General features: G+C 42.8%; 1 protein-coding gene across 2 annotated transcripts in view; it reads right to left on the bottom strand.

The window, feature by feature from the left end:
* Positions 1 to 20,388, bottom strand: part of LOC117600636 (uncharacterized) — a 45,583-nt gene that overhangs the window by 5,602 nt on the left and 19,593 nt on the right. The window contains exons 1-4 of one of the 2 annotated variants that reach the window (XM_034316310.2): positions 7,168 to 7,329; positions 4,428 to 4,473; positions 4,196 to 4,363; positions 2,081 to 2,300 (exon numbers count right to left, since the gene is read on the bottom strand). In XM_034316310.2, coding sequence (XP_034172201.1) covers positions 2,081 to 2,300; positions 4,196 to 4,363; positions 4,428 to 4,448 — 409 coding nt within the window. In that variant the 5' untranslated portion in view covers positions 4,449 to 4,473; positions 7,168 to 7,329. Of the gene's footprint in view, positions 1 to 2,080; positions 2,301 to 4,195; positions 4,364 to 4,427; positions 4,474 to 7,167; positions 7,330 to 20,388 lie in introns of those variants that run through there. The other variant, XM_034316309.2, reaches the window with a different exon arrangement.

The raw sequence follows: 20,388 nt of genomic DNA, 5'->3' as shown, positions 1-20,388 counted from the left end.
ACGAGTGAAAGTAAAGCAGCGAGCCGAGTCCCCTTATAGGCGCTCTTCGTGGTAAGGAGCCGTTTCTATCGTAAACGACGTAATCCAGCGGGAGTGTGGAAGATGTACGGCGTTTGATGGAGACTGGCGATAGTCACACTTCGGGTAAGTCTCGATGATACAACATTTCGTTGCACTACGCTCCTCTCTTCTCTCTCTTCGTTACTCTTTCTGTTTAGCGCGTGCTGATGCACACACGCGTTGCACGCGTATTTTAGAGGTATGCACGCACTCTTATTACAATTGCGGATACGTGCTTTGTGTTCATCGGCCGGTAAAACGTCCGAGCGTAGACAATGGAGCCGGTTGCGCAACGACCGATACTCGCTCGAGTACTCCAGCTGAATTTTTCACTCGCCTTTTCGTCCGCGATTTTTCTTCCCATTAACGCCTGCGCTAAATAATTTGCAAGATTCGAAAAGCGATTTTCTCACAGTTAATCCCAAATCATTTCGTACAATTGTAATAACAACTTCGTGGCAAACAAAGCGTGCCGAGGCTTAAGTATATCAGCGAAACAGGGAAGATTAGTCAAAGCTCAAACAACTTCCATTTAAATCTCATTACATGGAAACGCGCAGGATGGTGGATTATAGCGAACAGAACGGAACAAAGAAACGATAACTGATGGCCGATGGTTAAGAGTCGATTATAGGAATAGCCGTTCGAGTATCAAGCTTCTTCTTCTTCTTGCGATTATTCCATGAAGACGATTGCTCACCGTCAAGAATCATTTCTCTAATTACCCGCGTGATCTTGTTTCTTTTGACGTGAAATCACGATCACGATCGGTCGATCCGCGAACCCTTTAATTCGTTCGTAATTTCCTCTTCGTCTTATATGTATAGTTTACTAATTGAATATCAGGTACATGAAATTCGTACGCGTTATTTTTTAAATAATTTTACTTATCCGAACGAATAAATAAACGGGAATAAAGAAGAAAGCTGACGGAAGAGGAGGGAAATGATGACGAAGAGAAGAAGAAGGCGAAAAAGAAATGAAACGAAGCGGAGGCCCGAGGTCGTAGAATCGAGCGTGCAGAGGAGGGTACATTAAACCTAATGGGCCTTCTTTCGCGTAATTGACGATACCGCGGGTGGCCTTCTATACCCCGCAGAGAAGGACTTTACGACTTCATTGAACGTACAGAACCTCGTCTCTCGAGAACGCGTTGAATTCATCATCGACAAACACGAATGCTCCTCGTACACTTTCGTATAAATTGTCTAGTCTTTGAGTTAACTCGTTCCTGCTGCCCCCTGCCCTTGATTTCTTATTATACATTTACAATCAACGCAGCTCAGTTGTTCGATCGCAGAGCTCGGAGGTTCGATTTATTCGGGAAAACATTTCGCAGCTGTGCAATTTGGAAAATTACGGTCGACACGGGTCATCGATTGCTCGAGGGAGGAACTACGTTCCAGAAGAGAGTCGAACAGAGAGATTCTGACACGGATAGTGGTGATCGAGAGGCGTTGAAGGTATACTGTTGAGTACGCCACACGACTTTCCAACACCGTTTTAATTGCGTCCACTCTAACGGTAGCCATTCGCCATCCATCGCGTCCTCAATGGCAGAGTGTCGGGACTTGTTGGTCCAGCCTTTGGATCAATCGATCAACGAGACTCGAACGTTTCCTGCCCGTTGCGGGCCGCGGAGATAATAACGCTGGTAACGGTGTTCGAGGGTGAAAGCGTTCGCTTTCTTGTTGCAACGATAACTGAACCGGGGAACTTGGATATCGATAATCTTTTATTGTGACTGCTGGCGAAACAATATTTATCCGAACGCTTTTGTTTCTGTTCGTTCAAACGAAGACAGCTGAGAAGATTAGATGAAGGATTGGAGCGTTTGAATATTGCCGAATTACTCGAAGTCGACGAACTGTTTGAAACAAAAGCGAGCTACTCGAATATTCGAGCTGAAAATATTCGAGTAGCTCGCTTTTGTTTCAAACAGTTCGTCGATTTCGATTAATTCGGCAATGTTCAAGCGCTCGACTCGGCCCGAACATCATTAAAAAAGCTATTTACTTACGTTGAACTCGAGTGGTGTTTGGCCTGTACCTCCTATGCTCGCGATCCCAAGTTTCCGGATGTCTCTTCCAATCGTCATCGCCGACCACCCCCGTACCACCGCCTCCGGCCAGTCCTTGCAGACCCTGAAGAGTCTGAAGAGCTTGCAAATTCGGGCTCAAGGGTCGTCCTTTCAACGAAGGAACTGGAACGTAGGCAGCACCGTCCCCTACGTACACCACCTTTGCAGAAAGCAAACAGAATTATTAATTAAAATTACAAATTTAAGCTTCGTTAATAAGCTGTACTTTTTCAAAGGAAGAAATTATTGGCAATATAACTCGGAAGGAGAGGAATTGTTTGCGAGACAGCTCGCGGAAATGGGTGATTTCAAAGGGAAAAGGACGAAGCGGCGAAAGAAAGGTGAAAAAAGGACGCCACGATCGGGCGCGTGACTAACGCTTTACGAGCTCGTTTCTGCTCGAAAGTGCAGCCGGTGCACTCGTGTCGGGATAATACACGGTTTCGCATGTCGTACCGATGCAACTCGCCGGAGGAATCTTCTTGCTTCGATTTCTCTCGATGCACGAGCACTTACTTTAGAACGCGTTCCATCTTCGATCGCAGCCGATCAAGTTTTTAAAAGCAAGCTTGTTTGCATTGAGATGAATAATTATATTCTGCATCGAATAACCAATCATCTTGTGTTTATATATTTTCATCAAACTTTCAGCTTCAAATTGACATGCCATGAGTGTAATTTCTCCGATACTTTTATTTCATCGAATGACCAATAACTACGCGTCCCTCGAAGCAATGATACCACGACAAGAAATTCTTCGATCCCGCTCTTAAAGACGTCTCTATCTCATCCCCGTCCGATCTCATCAAACGAAAACGAAGATCAACAATGTTCATTCATCATCCGCAATTACCGCAAGGATAATAGAGACGAACAAGTGTAAGAGAGAAAAACAAGTTGGTTGCTCTCGCGATTTTCTGCCACTGTACCCTGATAGGTGGTCAGCCACTCCGGTGGGTCAGGCAATAGAGAAGGCACGTGGTTGGTGGTAAACGCTAGTCAGAGCAAAAAAGCTAGCAAACAGCCTCCATATGCCGCGGTACAAGTGGAAACAATCGTGTCGTTACATGCTCCTCTTCGTTCGTCCGTTCGTTTCTCGCCTCTTTTTGCTTCCTTTCTTCCTGTAACTCGGCTCTTACATAGCTTCTTCTTGCCAGCCTTCGAACGGATCCTCTTCCCAGCTTGTCCTCCTCGTCTCTGACACGTAACGTTCGCCGACTCTCGCGTTTTATTTGCACCGAACGTGTTCGGGAATTATTGCTTTTCACGGATTCCACCTTTCAGCCATTTCTAGCAGCTGGAACTCGGTTAAAGGGCTGCAGCGAGCGTTTACGGGCTACTAGAGTAGTTAGAGGATCGTTTCCTTGGCTTTATAGAGAAACGAAGGATGCTCTTAGAGGTTCTTCGAAAGATATCCTTTGGAGAAACGTTTGTAAAATGTAGCGTTGCTCGCAGATGAGATTTTTGATTCCTCCTTTTTGATACTTTGACGTTTTAACTACAGGATTTCCCCGTCGCATGCTCTACAAGCCCGGATAAACTGTTATACTCTATAAATTATCAAGATATTGCAATATATAGAACCCCAGACCTACTCTGCTCTTAGAAGCTGTTGCAACATCTCATTTCCTTCCACAAACGCAACAGCATAATCGCTCTAGATTCCTCTTCTTTTCCTCCAATTTGACTCGTAATGTTGGTAATCAGCGTACCAGTTAAATCCGTTTCTAAATGCAGTGCGTGTCATCGTAAACGCGACTCGACGTCCGCGGACGGCGCGGCGCGTTCCTTTCAAGCCGACGATTCCCGTCTCCAGTCTCCTCGTGATACGAGCACTCATGCGATGATTAACGGTCGCGTGGTTAGAGTGTCGAAAGTCATTAGACTAGCTATGATCGGTCAGATGGCCTAGGTGAATGTACCTATCCCGCCTCCGTTCCTCTCATCCCTCGCCTACACCTGTCCAACCATCGAAACTGGACCTGATTGTCTTCAATTATTACAACCGAATAATTCTATCATTCATCGATTAATTTTCGTTAAAATTATACTCACGGCATCGTGATCGCTAGCTTCGTGGGTTAACGCTTCTCTGGTCTCGTTATGAAGACCATCGTCTTCTTCTGGTCCGGATCCGCTTCCGGCCCAGTAATCCTCGGTCGTCTCGTCCAACACCGAGTCATCCGCGTTTCCATCGCCATCCGCATTCTCGTGATTCGTCGCCTTGAAAATTTCTACGGTGAATATCCAGTTCGATGGATAATTAATGTTTCCTAATTGCGTTTACCTGACATCGAAGAGTGGTCATCGTCAGCAACCAGACGATCGCGTATCTGCAACATAGGAGGGAAATTATTATTACAAAGATGTCGCAAGAGCGTGAGAGAGACGTTGTAAGTTATTCCATGCATCGCGCGCGTTTCCCAAAGGACCCGGTCCCTACGTGATTCCTCGAGTGTCCCGAGAAGAAACGTGCAGACTCGCGGCGTCCACGTCCGTTCGCGCGGTAACAGGCCTCGGATTCGTGATAATAACGAAGGACAACGGGCCGGATAGAATCGCGGGAAACCATAATCGGATCATTGCCACGCGTGACTTGGCCTAATCGCGGCGTTGCATCGAGGGAATGCTCGTCGATGCGTCAGCGCGGACCGCGCGGCCCGCATACGAAACCGCTCGTAAGCGGAGACTCTTTAGACCGAAAAGGAACAATGTTCGCCGTGTTTACAAGTTCCCGTGGGATCTTTCCACGCGTATAAACCAAGAAGAAGATTCGAGATGAGTCACGCTCCTGCGAGATGCTGCAGGATCTAGAAGATCAGGCTCGATCTCGAGGCATCAAGCTAGTAGACTTAACGCGTTGCGATCCGTGTCAGTTCTGTTCTCATAGAACCGATGAATTCGTTCTTCCACCTTTCTCGACTTCCTCCTCCTTCTTCTTTTAACAGCCGCTGTCTCCCCGCCCTTCTTCCATCGGTCGCACTTCATCGACTTCCTTTCTACGCTGTAACGGGTCCTGTTTCTTTGACATCGATCTCGTCCGCTTTAACCCTTTGCGGTTCCTCCGTCTCACGCGATAGATCGTCCGCGAGACCGGGTTAGTTGCACGATTTTCACCGAAGAAAAGTTAGCTGATTTTTCTGCCGGAGGAAGGAAAGTCCACTCCGGGTTGACTCGAAATTTTCTTTAATCCTTTCAATCGCAGGAACGAAGGTGGATAAAAGACGCGTTCAGATCTCGTTAAAATGATTTCGTACGGTTATCTTGTTTGCGTTACGCCAACAAATCGTCCCGTTCGCTCCGGTTAATTATTGTTCGTCGGTTGCCGGTCTGGCTAAATGGAACGGAAGGTGTTAGGCGTGGGACGAGCTCGCGGATCAGGATGGCCGTTAATCATCGCACCGGGTCGAGCGGGCAACATGCGAGTCAAACTCGTACGGACTTCTAGCTCTTCGTCGATGCGTAGGCAGATTGAATCGCGTTAATCGTTTATCCAACTCGTATATATTACGGAACAATATAAACGTCTACTTTTACTGATAAATCTGTAATTTCATTGCTGGTGAATACATTTACTTATCAAATTAGCATCTGCATACATTGCCCAGCAAATGTGTATATTTACTATAAAATATACGAAGCATTAGCTGGTAATAAAACAAGGCTGTTAGAGCACTATAATCATTCCAGCAACGTGTGTTTTAATCCTCAAAAATGTACATTGGAGTCTGAACGTAATTTTCTCCACTTTGCATCTGATAGTCTGAAAATCTCGCTCCCGGAGAAACCGCGTTCCTCTTCGAGTCTCGACCGAGTTCACCTCGACCGGTAATTTCTTCTTCCCTCGGAAATTACGTCGTTGCGGAGCGAAATGAAGCAAAAGAGTGGCTAGGACGAGGTGGAGGAGGAAGGTGGCTGGGAAGGTAGATCGAGGGACGATCGTCTTTCAATTCCGTTAGTTGGCGTCAGGTAGCGGGTGACTTGGAAGGTTTTCAGTCGCCTCAGGCACGCCGGAAAATCTAGGAACATCCGTGAATCCGCGTCGCGGGACAAACGTTCGTAATTGCACGGCCGAACCTAACCGCGAGCGATCCGCTTCGTTTCAAGGAAACTAAAGTTCAGATATCGTACAGTTAGCAATTTGAAAGTCAGATTGCGACGACGCTTGCTTATCAAGTTTTTGTGCAAATTACTTGCTGCTTCTTATATACTAATGAGCGATTTTGTTTTTCCTGTTGGATAAGATTATTTACTTTTTACAAACTCATCTGACAGCTTTTTTCCTATTGACAACTGACGTCAATTTGTTTAAAACATTGCTCGACCTATTAATCTCTCACGCTGGATATTGATTGACGTATGAAACGAGCTGTCGGTTCAAATCATTTCTATAGATTCTCAGGAAACTCGGAAAAGTTAGTCCATAAACCGTTTGAAAACCCATTCCCGAATGACATTCGAAATTTTTATCGCGAGTCGGTCGACCGAAAAATTGCACACTTTCTTGCGGATGTTAATTACTCGGCTGCGAACGGGAAGCGAGGCTCTTTTACCGTTCTTAATCAATTCCCACCTCGATTCTCAGCGTTCCAACTTCTCTGGGAGAATGAAGAATTTAACAAACAAGAACGATCTTTGATGAGGTAGAAAGAAAATGGAATTCAACCTTTGAATCTAGGTAACTATCGCGATAAATCCACCCGCGCGATCCCGAGGGGAAACGAGCGATTACATAAATTTCTTGCCGGTCAGCTGTAGAACGGAAAAAACTAGTCGAGCTCGAACCGACGACATAAATTCATATTTCCCAGCGTTTATGCACGGTAATACGTAGCTATAAGGTACGTGCTCTCTGGCCAACAATCCGTGATTTGCGGTTAACCACCGTCCGCTGAGAATCGTCTGCTCTTGCTGCGACACCGGCTACCAGCCAATCACCGAGTCGTTAGAAAACTTGGATCATGCACCAAAGTGACGATCCACGTTTTCGTCCAACTCCGTGACATTTGATTAAGCAAAGCACGTACCTTGCAAGGTCTCTTTTTATTTATCTGTTTACTCGTCCCATTTATTTGCATACCACTATCTTCCACACCAGTAAAATCCGTGTACTTTATAAAATATTGGTGTTCGTTTATTCGAAAATGTAATGGTTCGTCTAAGAAATCGTGTAAGATACAAATCGTACACAGTCGGTTTTCAAAGTTTGAAGAATATAAAAAGGAACTCGTTAATAAATGCTGTTCGAGGCATTAAATCACGATATTGTGATTAAATAAGGCCGTGTTTGGCCCTGGTGTGACTTTAATGTTTCATATCGCACGCGATTTATAGAATTATTCATAGCGTACCAGGCAAATCTAACGTCTCGTTCATCTTGCTAATTAAATGAATGATTAATCACGATACATGAACTTTTTATGGGTTACCGGATTTCGCACGGTAGAATATTTAAACGATTCGCGTTCGGGTCGTTTAATACACCGGTTGGATCGATAGATCACCCCTTCCGCTTTTCAATCTTTTCGCGTGCATCGCTATTTCGCGTTCAACGCGATGCTGTTCCATTTGGCCTTCCTGTCTCGATAGATTACTATGGATTCAACATTTTTCGTACTCTGATTTAATTACGGTCGGTGGAATCGAGGTCTTAAGTACTGTTAGAAATACCACTAACCAGAAACGCGATGATCGTTCAGTTCAATTTGCTTTCTCGCTCGTCTCTATTATCGAACCTGTTAATTTTCTTCAAAAATTCCTGCTTTATCCTTGCAACGCAAATCTAAAGAACCTAAATGCAAATAAAATAACTTTAAAATCCTAGAGAAAACAGCATCCAGGATTTCTCTCACGAGATAGAACGTTTATCTCTCGAGTCCACGGGGGGCGAGCGCGCGGTACTTAATTGCAGTTAGATGCAAATTCGTAGGATCCGGGAAAGGAATAAAGATAGAAGAGAACCGACGAATATGGTGCAGGGTGCAGTCTATCCCGCGATTATCGTGATTCATACGCGATGGGGATCGCTTAATGAAGATGCACTCGACTAGGTAACATCCCGCAACGCAACAGGCACCGTACTCGGCGCGGCGTATTAATTAAATGGAAGAGCGGCTCGTGTAATGGGATTTTTCGCGTTTTCCGAGCCTCGTCCCGAGTCGGAAACCGGGTGAACGGATGGCGATGAACGGGTGATTGATTCATCGTTGCCTCGAATGTTAACTCCGGACGGGTATACGCGGCGTGGATCAAGTTCGATCCATCTACGAGGAGATAGACATCGTACGATATATCGAACGCGTCGACAGGATGTTCCAGGCGTTATTGACGATTTAGCGAGTCGTTAGCTGGATTGCAGCTAATGCACCGAGGATGCACCGAGGATGCATCTGATCGACACTATGTGCGCTGGGATAAATGGAGCGTACACGATGATGATTCTTTCCTGACGTGTTATTGATATTACTTAATGGATCGACCTTCTTTTTCTGCATTGTACTCGATCAGGATGTTAGAGAGAAATTATACTTGCACTTGTACCTGTCCGATACATCACCGATCATTCACCATATTCGAGAGTTTACTGTGGGAGAAACAAGGCTGTAATATCGGTAATTATTACCTGGAAGTACAAAGTTTTACGATATCGATTGCGATATCGATGATATTGCAGCAAGTACCATAATGACGATAAGAGGTGTTCTTCCAGGAACCTTTGATACCGTTCACTTTTATAGTTCATCATTGCGTTTCGCGAAATGCACTTGCCTTCGCTTCGGAATATTTCCTTTTTCGAAAACAGGAATGCAGTTGGTGCAAGTTTTACCTTCCAGAATCAATCGAATAAATAAACGATGGCGTGTATCGCGAATTCTTGCATACAACATGAATATCGAGGACGAAAGCGTCGAGCAACGGCACTTTCTTCGAGGATCGATCCAAGGTGCGATCGCTCAAGGTCATCGATCCGTCGATCGGCAACACGTATTCATCTGTACGTAGATCGACGCGGTGCCGCTATTTCGAAGCGTTTACCGGGGTCGTTGACGGTACAACACAGGTAGTTGCATCATTACAAGTTAATAGCGATCTAGGATTAACTTGCGACCTTTGAGGCTACCGTTCGCCGATCACGATGACCTTAATCTTATTCGTCATCAAATTGAATTAGCGATTATACTCCTCGGGTTAACCGGGGGACAAACTGGTATTTTTCAATTTTAAGATCAGATATAATCTAACTTATCATCCTCGAAGGGTTAATAAAATAGCAAAGTTATTATACCTACATTAATGAGGTTGTAAAATAATTTAAACACTGTTTATGTCATGAACAGCATTTAAACGATTTCCTAGAAGTTTATAAAAAATATTCACTAGTTTATTTAACATAAATGAAACCTAATTATAGATTCTAAATTAACAAACCAAATGGAATAAACTTTATTGCCTCCTGTTTTGCGGTTATATTTTGTTATATGATATCTTTACATCTAATTGATTATTAATTTAATTTTTCCTCTGTGATAATTAATTAGAAATGACTCAAAATTCACAGAAAAAATTTATGCCGTTTCCATATACCGAGGGACCACTGTAACTGTTCAGAAGATCTTAAGATCTGAGATCATTTCTGTTGCATTCTTCTTTCGAGATTAAACGCTGGCTACGCCTAAGTAGAATTCGACGATTACTCGCATAAATTCGAAGGATTTACAAGGAGGTACGGAGTAACGATTACGCGAACTTATCATCTGCATTCGCGTTTAAAGATGGTCGCGAAACGACGCTGACCTCGTTTACGGAAGACGAGTTCGGCTGGTCAACGGACCGTGAACAAGTTATACGAGCGCACAAAGTTCATATTTCTTGCGAACGTGATTTCACGCGGTAATTTTCCCGGCGATTTTATCGATCAAGACAGGATGAAGGGGATGATGATGATCGAAACCCGGTGGAATTCAATTTTCCTCTTACCCGGTGTGTCTTGTTTATTAAAACGAGAAACTACTTGTTGCTCCTTTATCACTGGTGTTCTTACGACGAAAGAATGAAATAAAACGCGAACGAGGATCGACAGACGAAAAAATATCTGAGCGTGATTCAGATAGTAACGAGGGAAAATGTTGAACATGGGGTGAAGAGGGACGAATGATACACGAGACCCGTTACCGTTGCTTTTAACTCGGTTCGATGCGAAACGAGATTAACCTAATGCACCGTTCGCGATAATTATTACGCTGCAACATCGACGATCCAGGAAAAAGAAATAAGGGGTAATATACGAGGTGTTCGAAGCTATCGTTCTAAAATTAGTAGAAAATTGATAAGTAATTCATTAGGCAAAATTGAGACGCGTGACGTAATCGTTATCAATGACCGATGACAAGAGTCAATATAACATGGCAAAGAGGTATCGAAATCGGTAAGGATGAGATATTAATGAGGAGGTAGCAAAAACTTGTTCGCAACTCGATCGCAATTCTCGTGGTACGAGGTATCGTTAAGATTTATGTGCTTGATACGTCTGTCTTTGATTAAACTAGCTTAACTAGCAACTTAATCGATTAAGTAACCCGTGTTCTGCTTAATTTCTTACACGAATCAACTTTCATTCGAGATTTCAGAGCAGCATGTTTGTTGAAATACAAACTGATGTTGAATCCTCTTCCTGTATTTTCTGGTTTTTGTGATAAATTAAAATAAGAGCGTATTATTAACCAACGGTAATCATATGATGCTGAGGTGGGTCTTTATTAAATATCCTTTCTTGACTCTTCCTGAACGTTTTGCACCGGAAGATCATCCGAAGCTTACCTCGTTAATTATCAACCGTTTCTTAAAAGCTCTTCCGCGATTAATAAAATAAGGATGAGTAAGAAACTAGAAGCAGAAGATTCATAGGGTTGCCGATAACGACTACCATATTACATTTATATAGCTGCCGGATGCATGGACTTCCCGTGTCACTCGATTTCTACTCGTTTTGCAAAGAAAAGGCAAATCAACGTCTTCCTGCTCGTGCGGCACACAAGGCGTGCGCCTTCTTCGCCTTCTATTGTAAGAATCGTCGTGTTACCCGGGTTTCCTTGGCCACGTAAACGTTGCTCTACATGTTCAACGATGGATCTTCGGGCAATTGGTCGGAACGATTCGCGGAAATCTGTTGGAAGTTCTGATGGAATGCCGTGTCTAGTAATTGCCAGGTTCCTTTCCTTTTTTTCATTGAATATAGCTACTTTTTTGTGGATCTTCAAAGGCGGGCAGAAAGTTTTTGCAATTCCTTCTTCTAAGTAGCCATTACGATTCCTTAGTGGAATTTGTAAGAATGTAAATCTCGTTGCCACTCGGTAGACTTTCTATTACTGTTATTTCAAAAAGAAACGACTACTTGTTCTGAGTCGCAGGAAAAATCCATGACTTTCGGAATTTTACGTTCTTTTTAGAATTCTAATCGATATCCGACTGAGTAGAGAAAGATAAATTCGAGCAGACATCGAAAGCGTTGAAAAGTGGATCACGGACGATTAGCACCGCGATCGCGGTTATCGATCGTTCGATGAATTCTTCGATAACCGAGCGATTTTATTGGCTAACAACGGCTTCTAGAATGAATTCCGGGCTTCGATAAATTCATGCGGAGCCGGAGACGAGCGCGGAAGAGAATGTTTGGTCACGCGTGGTTGCGGACCTTTAAAGTTGCTTAGACTCGCGTGGAAACGGTTGCCTTGCCTTGAATCGGCATTAAACCTTCGATTTACATGTTACATAAATTACGCGGGATTAGAGCGTGCACCGCGGGAGGAACTGTTATCCTCTCGAGTCCGCGGTGATACTCGTTATCTTACAATAACGTGGTGAATTGGTCGGTTGATTCAGTGCATCGGTTGAGACATTACATCTTGTGTTTATAGACTGGTTTAGATCTGGGTTACACTCGGTTTAATCAAGCAATTAAAAGAAAGGAAAACAGGAAAAGAGATATGGGAGCCATTCGAGTTGGAGTGGCAATTCTAGATAGCAAATTGAAACATTAACTGGAAAAATTCATTCATTTTCTCAGTGGTACTGCACTTGATCTAAGTCGAGGTAGACGATAATTTACAAGAGGCGCGATAAACGACAGGAATATTTCAGTCAATGAGGTGATTAGCGACCAGCACTGCCAATTTAGTATAACCGAGTCATTAAAAAGGAAATGAAAGTTTTCATTATCGATACATTCGAAACCAACGTCCCATTTATATTTCCTTATTTAAAAAAAAAGTACTTTATGACAGTGGGACGTTAATATCGCCCCTATAAATTACAATGAGGAACTGAAGGATTAAATTGGAAAATCAAACGACGATAACATTTGTAATCATTAACATAATGCGCCGTACTAAACGTAGATATTTTCCCTGTAATAGCGAACGTGTTAATGCTTAACGCTTTATCGCTAAGCAATTTGTATACCTAACCAAGGATGATCTTGAATAATTACTTGCTCTCGAGATAACTGTTAACAGAATATCTTCGTTCTGTAGGTATTATACAATCAATCTATCCTCATGAATCATAAGAATATTTGAAAACAGTAATTGAGACATTTTTGCAATTGACTCAGGAGCAATTTGGACAATTTTGACCTGACCATTCAATTATCAATCTTTCCAAACAATTTCATAAAATTTGCACGCTTGAAATCAGTCTAAAATCTCTGATAGACAAGTTCATCGTTCCAAGAATCGGCGTGCATTCCCGGTAAATGAGCGTTTCGAGGCGGAATAGAAAGAAAAATAGCGCAAGAAATTATCTAGTACGCGTTCGTGGAAATTTATTTGATCAATCAGCTGAGGGGAAACGATCAGACGCACACGTATCGCGATGATTATCGGTTCATTAATTTCTTCTCGCACAGACGTCGTGATTATTATACAGTCACGTGCGATGAAATCTAAAGTTTTTTGTTGCACAGCTCGCGAGCCGTGAGTTTCTTTCGATCGTGGATTTCTTGTCAACTCGGGCGATATAATAGCTTCTTCTGAAATCGTAAATGACGTTTCTCGGTTTCTCACAAAGTGCCTCGATCGTTCTTCCTTTCCGGTTCTTCTCTCCCTTTTTTTAAATAAATTCCTTCGCGTCCACGAATTCAATTATCAGACTCTATTACGCGAACGTCAGCCTTCGGATGATCAGCTTCGCGTAAATTTCATTTGTAAACATTAGAATAAAATTCTCGAAATTTTATCTCTGTTACTATAAAGTTTCTTCCTCTTTTCTGTACGCATTAAACCAATGTACCTGGTGTTGATACTTAACGGGAGATTCCTCTAATTTAGTCCGGAGGCTGGTATGCGCGTAAAACCGCTCCGATAGCCAGCTGGAGATAAATGGCGCCACTTAAGCAGGTGTTGCTTCGACGCGTCAAATTTTTACTAATTAAACCAGCGATTGCTTGGATGTTCGGCCGTATACGTTGCACCAGTCATAAATTTAACCGAGCTACCTTTTATTAGATAAAACGCTCCGTCACCTCTGAGGATCTCACAGCCTGCAGGCTAATTGATACGACCGCTTTTCAACGTTGTTTATCTAACGAATCGCGAAAAATCGCAGGGAAATATATTCCGGCTTGATGTAGCGGTGCGAGGCTAGTCAATTTTGTACGCTCGAGCATGCGTATCAAAAGTAGCATGATTGGAACGATGGTGAATGATGCTTTTCATAGTGTTGTAGAAAGGTGGAGTAATAGGCACAGGTGTCACTCGGTGGACATTTTAATTTGCCTCGTTGTTAGATTGAGCCATTGCCACTTTATGGTAATTCATGATAATTATTGTGTTACGTTCGATTAGTTCAGTGATATCTGATATATTAATCCTTTGACTGCTGTGGACGCACACATGCGTTCATAGATTATTTCTTGTATATACTAATCATAATTACCACGTTGACTGCCGCAGTGAAAATGGGCATTTCTTAAATTATTATGAATAGAAATTATTAATTTTCAAATTTCAAATGTCAAGTTATTAATTTGGTACCTTACATTATTATTCTATCGTTTTCTTAATTATTACAGTTCATGTAATTGGCGATGACGGTCACCGGTGACACCCATGGCATTCAACGTGTTAAATAAAAGTTATCAACGCGTATTACTAATTCGACACACCATATGTCGTCACATTATATGACAAAACACTGAAAAAGAAATGAAATGGAATAAAAAGAGAAGTAATAAGTGTTATTGTCTTGATTCTTATTTCGTACACTCAGCAGTCAAAGGGTTAAACTTGTCAAAGTATCTATAATATACAGTGACTCACGAAATTTATCACATAGTAACAATGTTCCTAGTTTTCTTAAAAATTTTTTTTATTAAGATAACAATTTAAATTATTTATCTATAATTAGTCACTACATTTTGATTAAATAAAGAGTATTTGATCAATTTCGTAAGTCACTATATAACAAGTTTAACATTGACGCTGTTTTATCAAGTATGGAAATTGAGTGCAACTATATAATTTCACTTTTTAATCCACGTAAGTACCCTCCCCACGTTTCCATAGAAGCACTTTGATTAGAAATTTCAAGTTAGTACAGCTAACCCCCATGGGAGGTAATGTAAGGTAATTAGAATCACGAAGGAAAGTATCATGATGATCGTTGATCGTCTTGTGACGGCGCGTAGCCGCGAGGATCTCGCGATTAAGTGCCAGGAGAAAATTCGTTCTCCATTGAATTCAGCGTGATAAAGGAACGATCTTGGCCTGGGTTAAGATCAGCTGGGAAATAGGTCAGAGCCACGTTAGATCGCTCGGTTATCTCATTTCGCGTTGTATCTATCTGCTCGCATTTTTTTTAACCCTTCCTCCTCGCACTGCCTCTCGGTTTTCCACGAGTTACGCCAGGGATCGGGATATTATAACTGTTTATTTTAATCTACATCATCGGCATCTACGCAACGATAAATCTAGCCTGGACGTTTCGTAGCATCGTTCGTTCTTCTCGATCTCCTTTCTCATCCACCACCTCTACTTCTTCTTCTTCTCTTTGTTGCCGTGTGGTGAACGTAATTTGCCGTACTTTCGTTCGTGCCTTGTTACGCAGGAAACCGACCGTCTGAACAATGCACGGCTCTATCTACTGTGCGATCGCGAGATCAGCCAATGATCTACCGAGCGAAATGACCATTAATAACGAATCTCAGTTGGATGATTTCGGGGCTTGCACGGTAGCCGTTTATCTTCTCCCGCGACTGTATTTCGTAAACCAGATACCGAATTTCATTGTCGATCATTTCGAAATTCGTTTGTTCTAATCGGGAAATCAATTGGTTTGCAACATCCAGGGTAAAATCAGTTAACACCGAAACGAGAGATGATCTAAAATGAAATTTAAATTATCCAACGATCGCAGGGAGTATAATTGAAGATTCAATTTGACCTAGAGACCGCAGCGAGCATCCCAGATAAAACTAATTACAGGATTTTCGATGGAACAAAAGGAGTTACTCGTTTAACGAAACAACCGGCTATCGCCGCACCTTAGAACCTTCATTTTCGCGTTGCCGCGTTTCCGGTCGGTCGAGAGGATTACAAAGAACCGAGCCGAGGTGGTCGTTAACGGAAAACGCGGCTCGATGCAGGCGCGCACGCGTTACTTTCAGACTAATGAGCGTTTACCATACGTGGTTGAAACGGTAACGAGCGATCCACGTGCCATGGGGAATAATTTATCACGAGGCAATAAATTACGAACAATGCTATTCAACCGTTTTCCCAGAGCACCATATTTCTGACCACGTTTCAAGTCGCTCAAAGGAAGATTTATAATTTTCTTTTTAAATTCCCAATTTGGAAAATCCATTAGTAATTTTAATCGTATCAGTCTATTGGCGAGATGAGATTGCGCAGAAAGTGATGTGGAAAAGTTGAAGCCACAAGGTTTTCCTCTGGCAACGGTAAACGGTCGATTAAGAAGACGTTCGCAACGCGATCTCAGATCGGGATTCAAACGTTATAGATGCGATTTTGCGTTTAACGATCGACGCAGGTGCATCGGCGAGGAGGAAAAGGCACGCTTCTAACGGTACGAAGACGCCTGATCGATTCGCACGGCTTGGATGCGCTTCCCTCCGGTCCGCGAACAAAACGAAACGCACCGATGCCCGTTTGCAGGGAAATTGATAGTTGCAAGAAGGGAATTGTAGCAATTCTCGGCGAGTATTTTCCCCGTCTCTCGATTGCCGTCGATTCGTGTAAAACCATCTTCTCGGATCCGTGAAGGCACAGACTTACGGGCCGCTTTACGATCTGACCGACCGGATCGGTACGCTTTGCGATCTTTAGCGTAACACCAAATCAGCTGCTCTTAGAAAATACTACTTGCTGGAATATTACGTGAAATTGGTGTAACGATGTCGAGAACGCAGGCCTAAATGATCAAATACAGTGTGAGTCATCGTAGAATACAGAGAAGAGATAAATAAATTTTCTGTATATTTCATCGTTGTACGATGGTTAACTATGACGAGACGTAAATGAAATCATCGGATAGACGATTCATTTTGCGTCGAACACCATTCGATCTTCTTGAATCAATCATAAACAAGGTGCATTGAACTCGGGATGGGTGCAAAGAGGGTGCAGGTTTTCTCACGGCGTTGGTCAAGGACGAAAAATAATTGATAGAACGGCATGGATGGAACAAGGAGTCTCAACAGAGACAGGCACCGGTTGTTAATTAATCAGAAAATTGATTAATAGACGAGGTGGCTAAAGGGTAATGAAAAGAGGAAAAAGTTTCAAGAGGGTAGCTCGACGAAATAAGGAAATCGCGTAGAAATTGAATCGCGCTTAATCATTTATCGCGTTGATTAATAAACGTCCATCAACTGGAACGTCTTCTGCGATATTCGAGCCGTGTTCGAACGCGATATCATCTTTCATTCCTGATCAATGAAAAGTATGGAAAGAAAAGTCACAGATAAAATTGTTTCTCACGCTTGTATATAAGACTAGGGGATTTACCTTTGGAACAAAGGTACACGATAATCGGCTCGATTCTTCGGCAAATTGCCGGAGCGTGTCGTGAGACTTGCCAGAAAATGTAGAGCGAACAGAATCACCTCGGGGCTCGAAATTCCGATTGAAAGAAGTTGGGAAGAAACGCGGTTAATCAATTGGCAAATTGTTGGCCGTTACTCGAAGCGCGATCCTCTTGAAATCGATTCCCTCGATGACCGTGTGCTTTCGTTCTTTGCCAACTCTGACTGCTCCCTCGAGCGAGATCCGTGCGATTAATCGAAACGTGGACGACACTCGATTCCCCTCGAACCAGTCGTTTTTCAGCAGTCAGGCTATCGCGCTGCTGGCGATCTAGATCGACTGAGAATTGAACGATAGCTGGGTTTTGTAGAATAAATCGAGCACTAAGAAATTAGGACTTTGATTTATTGAAAAATTCCACATAAAATTTAATTTAATTTATGCCTAATATCCATTACAATTGGAGGAAGGTTAAATAATGTCCTCGGAATGCAACGAACAGTTATCTAACAGAATAATTTGGAATTGGCACGATTTTCGTTCGCCGAATCGTTGAAAGTCGCATTGTTTCCCGCCAGATAGAATTCCTCCGGCTACTTGTTTGCTCTGTTGAACGTAACGAAACATTTATTCGCGATGGTCTATAAAATACCACGGATCTCTCGATACCCATCGTGTCCTCTCGCGTTGAATATCGAAGTCGGTGAGCTTTGTGAAATTCCTTCGGCGAACAATCACCGTACCCTTACCCACACATCGATCGAAATTAATTAGCGAACGAATAACTCGCGGCGAATCTAAAATGCAAAGACAGATCAATTAAGTCGGCGGCTTGGATAAGGATCGTAACTAAATTCTAATTACCGGCAATCAGGCTGGTACGATTAATCGATAAGCAAAGGAGATTTATGAGATTCTCGTGAATAATCTGAAGATTCCCCGGGGATTATCGATTCGGATTAAATTGGTGTACACCAGTCGGGTCTCGTTAAACCTTGTTTGATTTGCTGCGTCGAACATCCTTTTCCTTTTATCGAATTAAATTCAGGAAGATGTATAAATAAACATTGATTTATATTGATATCGGTATCGAAAGAAGGTGAAAACTTTTTATGGATTGCGTGGATTAAGCGATCTAATTGTCGATTATTCATCCGGTGGCAAAATTATACCGCTACGCCGGGGAATTTGCTTCCGTAAGAGTTCGCCTGAAAATTATATGCTTCTAAGAGCAAACGTCGATACCCTTAAGATTATCGGCCCGCGGGCAAACGATGATAAATTATCGCAGCCGAGAAAAGTGGTCGAGTACTCAAAGTGAAACTTTTCATGATATTCATAGTCCTGCAACTTCAATTCCAGAATGTTTGCAAAATTAGAAACAAGGAAAAGAATCTCAAGCATCTAAACAGTAAGCTAAAGACAGTAAATTTTCAAGTCCAAGGATGTGTAAATTGATGAAACAAAAAATCATGTGTCATCGTATATCGGATTGTAAAGAAAAATTCCATATTCCAGTTGATTAAATTTCTGAAATAGCAGAAGTTTCCAAAGTAAAAAGTAGAATCTCGGGAATCTAAATTAACTGATAAACCAAAGGATCGTAAACAACGGAGAGGTCCGAGAGAAAAACCGCGTATTCCAGTTATAAATTTCTGAAATAACGCAAATTTCAAAGCTCCATTGATCCCTGGCTAAATTCCGTAAGGCAGGAACAAACGTTCCGACGCGTTGCGTAATGCCGTAATTTCATGTAGAAACCGTCAGGTGTAGCCGTTGAGTCGGTGAATTTTTCCATCCATCCGATGTGGTCGTATTTTTGATCGGTGGATCCTCGGATCGAGAGCAACCAGCAGGATGTCTGATGAGACACGGGACTGGTCGTAACGCGATCCTCGTAACCGCGGGCTAGGATAACTAGGTAACGGGTAGCAGCAACAGCAGCCGCTAAACGCGTTTCGTCCTCTCCTATTGCCTTCTATATGCATCCTGAAACCTTCACCGAGTATTCAGGATACACGCGTCACCTAACTACCGGCTGTTATAGCGGGACAAAGTCAGGGCGCGTCCTGCGAATTCCTCGGCTCGCCATTCACGGGAAAACCACTCGGATATCGCCACCTATTTTCGTTAATTAACTCGATAAACAGTATCCTATAGTAATTAGCAGCGAGTCGTCGGCTTAGTCACTCGACCGACTCGTCCTGTTCGTTTTAATCCTCGTCGGAGTCTTTCGTCAAGTACGACGGCTTCTGGAACGGCCTTTGCCAGGCCAGACGATTCTATTTAAATGCGATTCGAAGGGAACGTAAATAATCGAGCATCCTGTAATAGATTTCAATGAAACAATATCGATCTGGTTAGTAGGATCATTATCATCTTTTCATGGGATTCGATACTTGGCGGTGATCGATTTAACCCATCGTGAACTGATGATCGGCGACGAATATCTCCACAAAACTGAAACATACAATGCAGAAGCAAATGACGCAAACTTCTCAGTTCCGTAACGAGATAGATTTTCATTTTCCCGTGATCCACAACGAAAATCCTAACGTAATCTAAAATTAATCATTTTGTAATATTATATCGATGAAATTCTCGACCTCGGGCGATTGTTTGTTTGGTACAGATCGGTACACTAATATGTATTAGTGAAATATCGGTGTCAGTCAAACGTGACTTCGAAATCAGAGGCCTAGAAATCGCAGTAGTCGGAGGGTAGTGTTTCTTGAAACAGTTTTTGACTGATGTTCATCGGTAACTTTCTCATCTGATATCTCGCTTTCCACGACACAGTCCACTTTTTCCCCGTGACGAGCACGAGGAAAATTAATCTCCGCGCCACGTCGGGACGAATTTTCTTCCATCGTTAGAGCTGTTTTCCCTCGTTACAGAGACGAGTTCATTTCTGTCATATTTTCCAGTCTGATAAGACTCGGCACCCAGCGAGCTTCCTAGGTGGTCTCTTCACAACCTTATCGTGCCTGTGGCTTCTCTTCTCTTTTCACCATTTTCTTGTATGTATACTTCGTATAGAGCGAAAGGGTTAACGAACCGTTATCGCAAGTTAGCAAGGACCTCGCGGCAAGATGTGTCGGCAAGCAACATTCTTGCCCAATGTGTATGCCGGCAAATGACCGTCGATCGGGGTTCCGCAAATCGGCTGTGAATCGATAGGAAAAGGACCGGATCCCTTATCGCGAC

This window comes from Osmia lignaria, chromosome 16 (assembly GCF_051020975.1).
Source record: "Osmia lignaria lignaria isolate PbOS001 chromosome 16, iyOsmLign1, whole genome shotgun sequence".
Classification (NCBI taxonomy): domain Eukaryota; kingdom Metazoa; phylum Arthropoda; class Insecta; order Hymenoptera; family Megachilidae; genus Osmia; species Osmia lignaria.
Note: the sequence above shows the minus strand (reverse complement) of the source record. Positions and strands in the feature narration are given on the sequence as shown.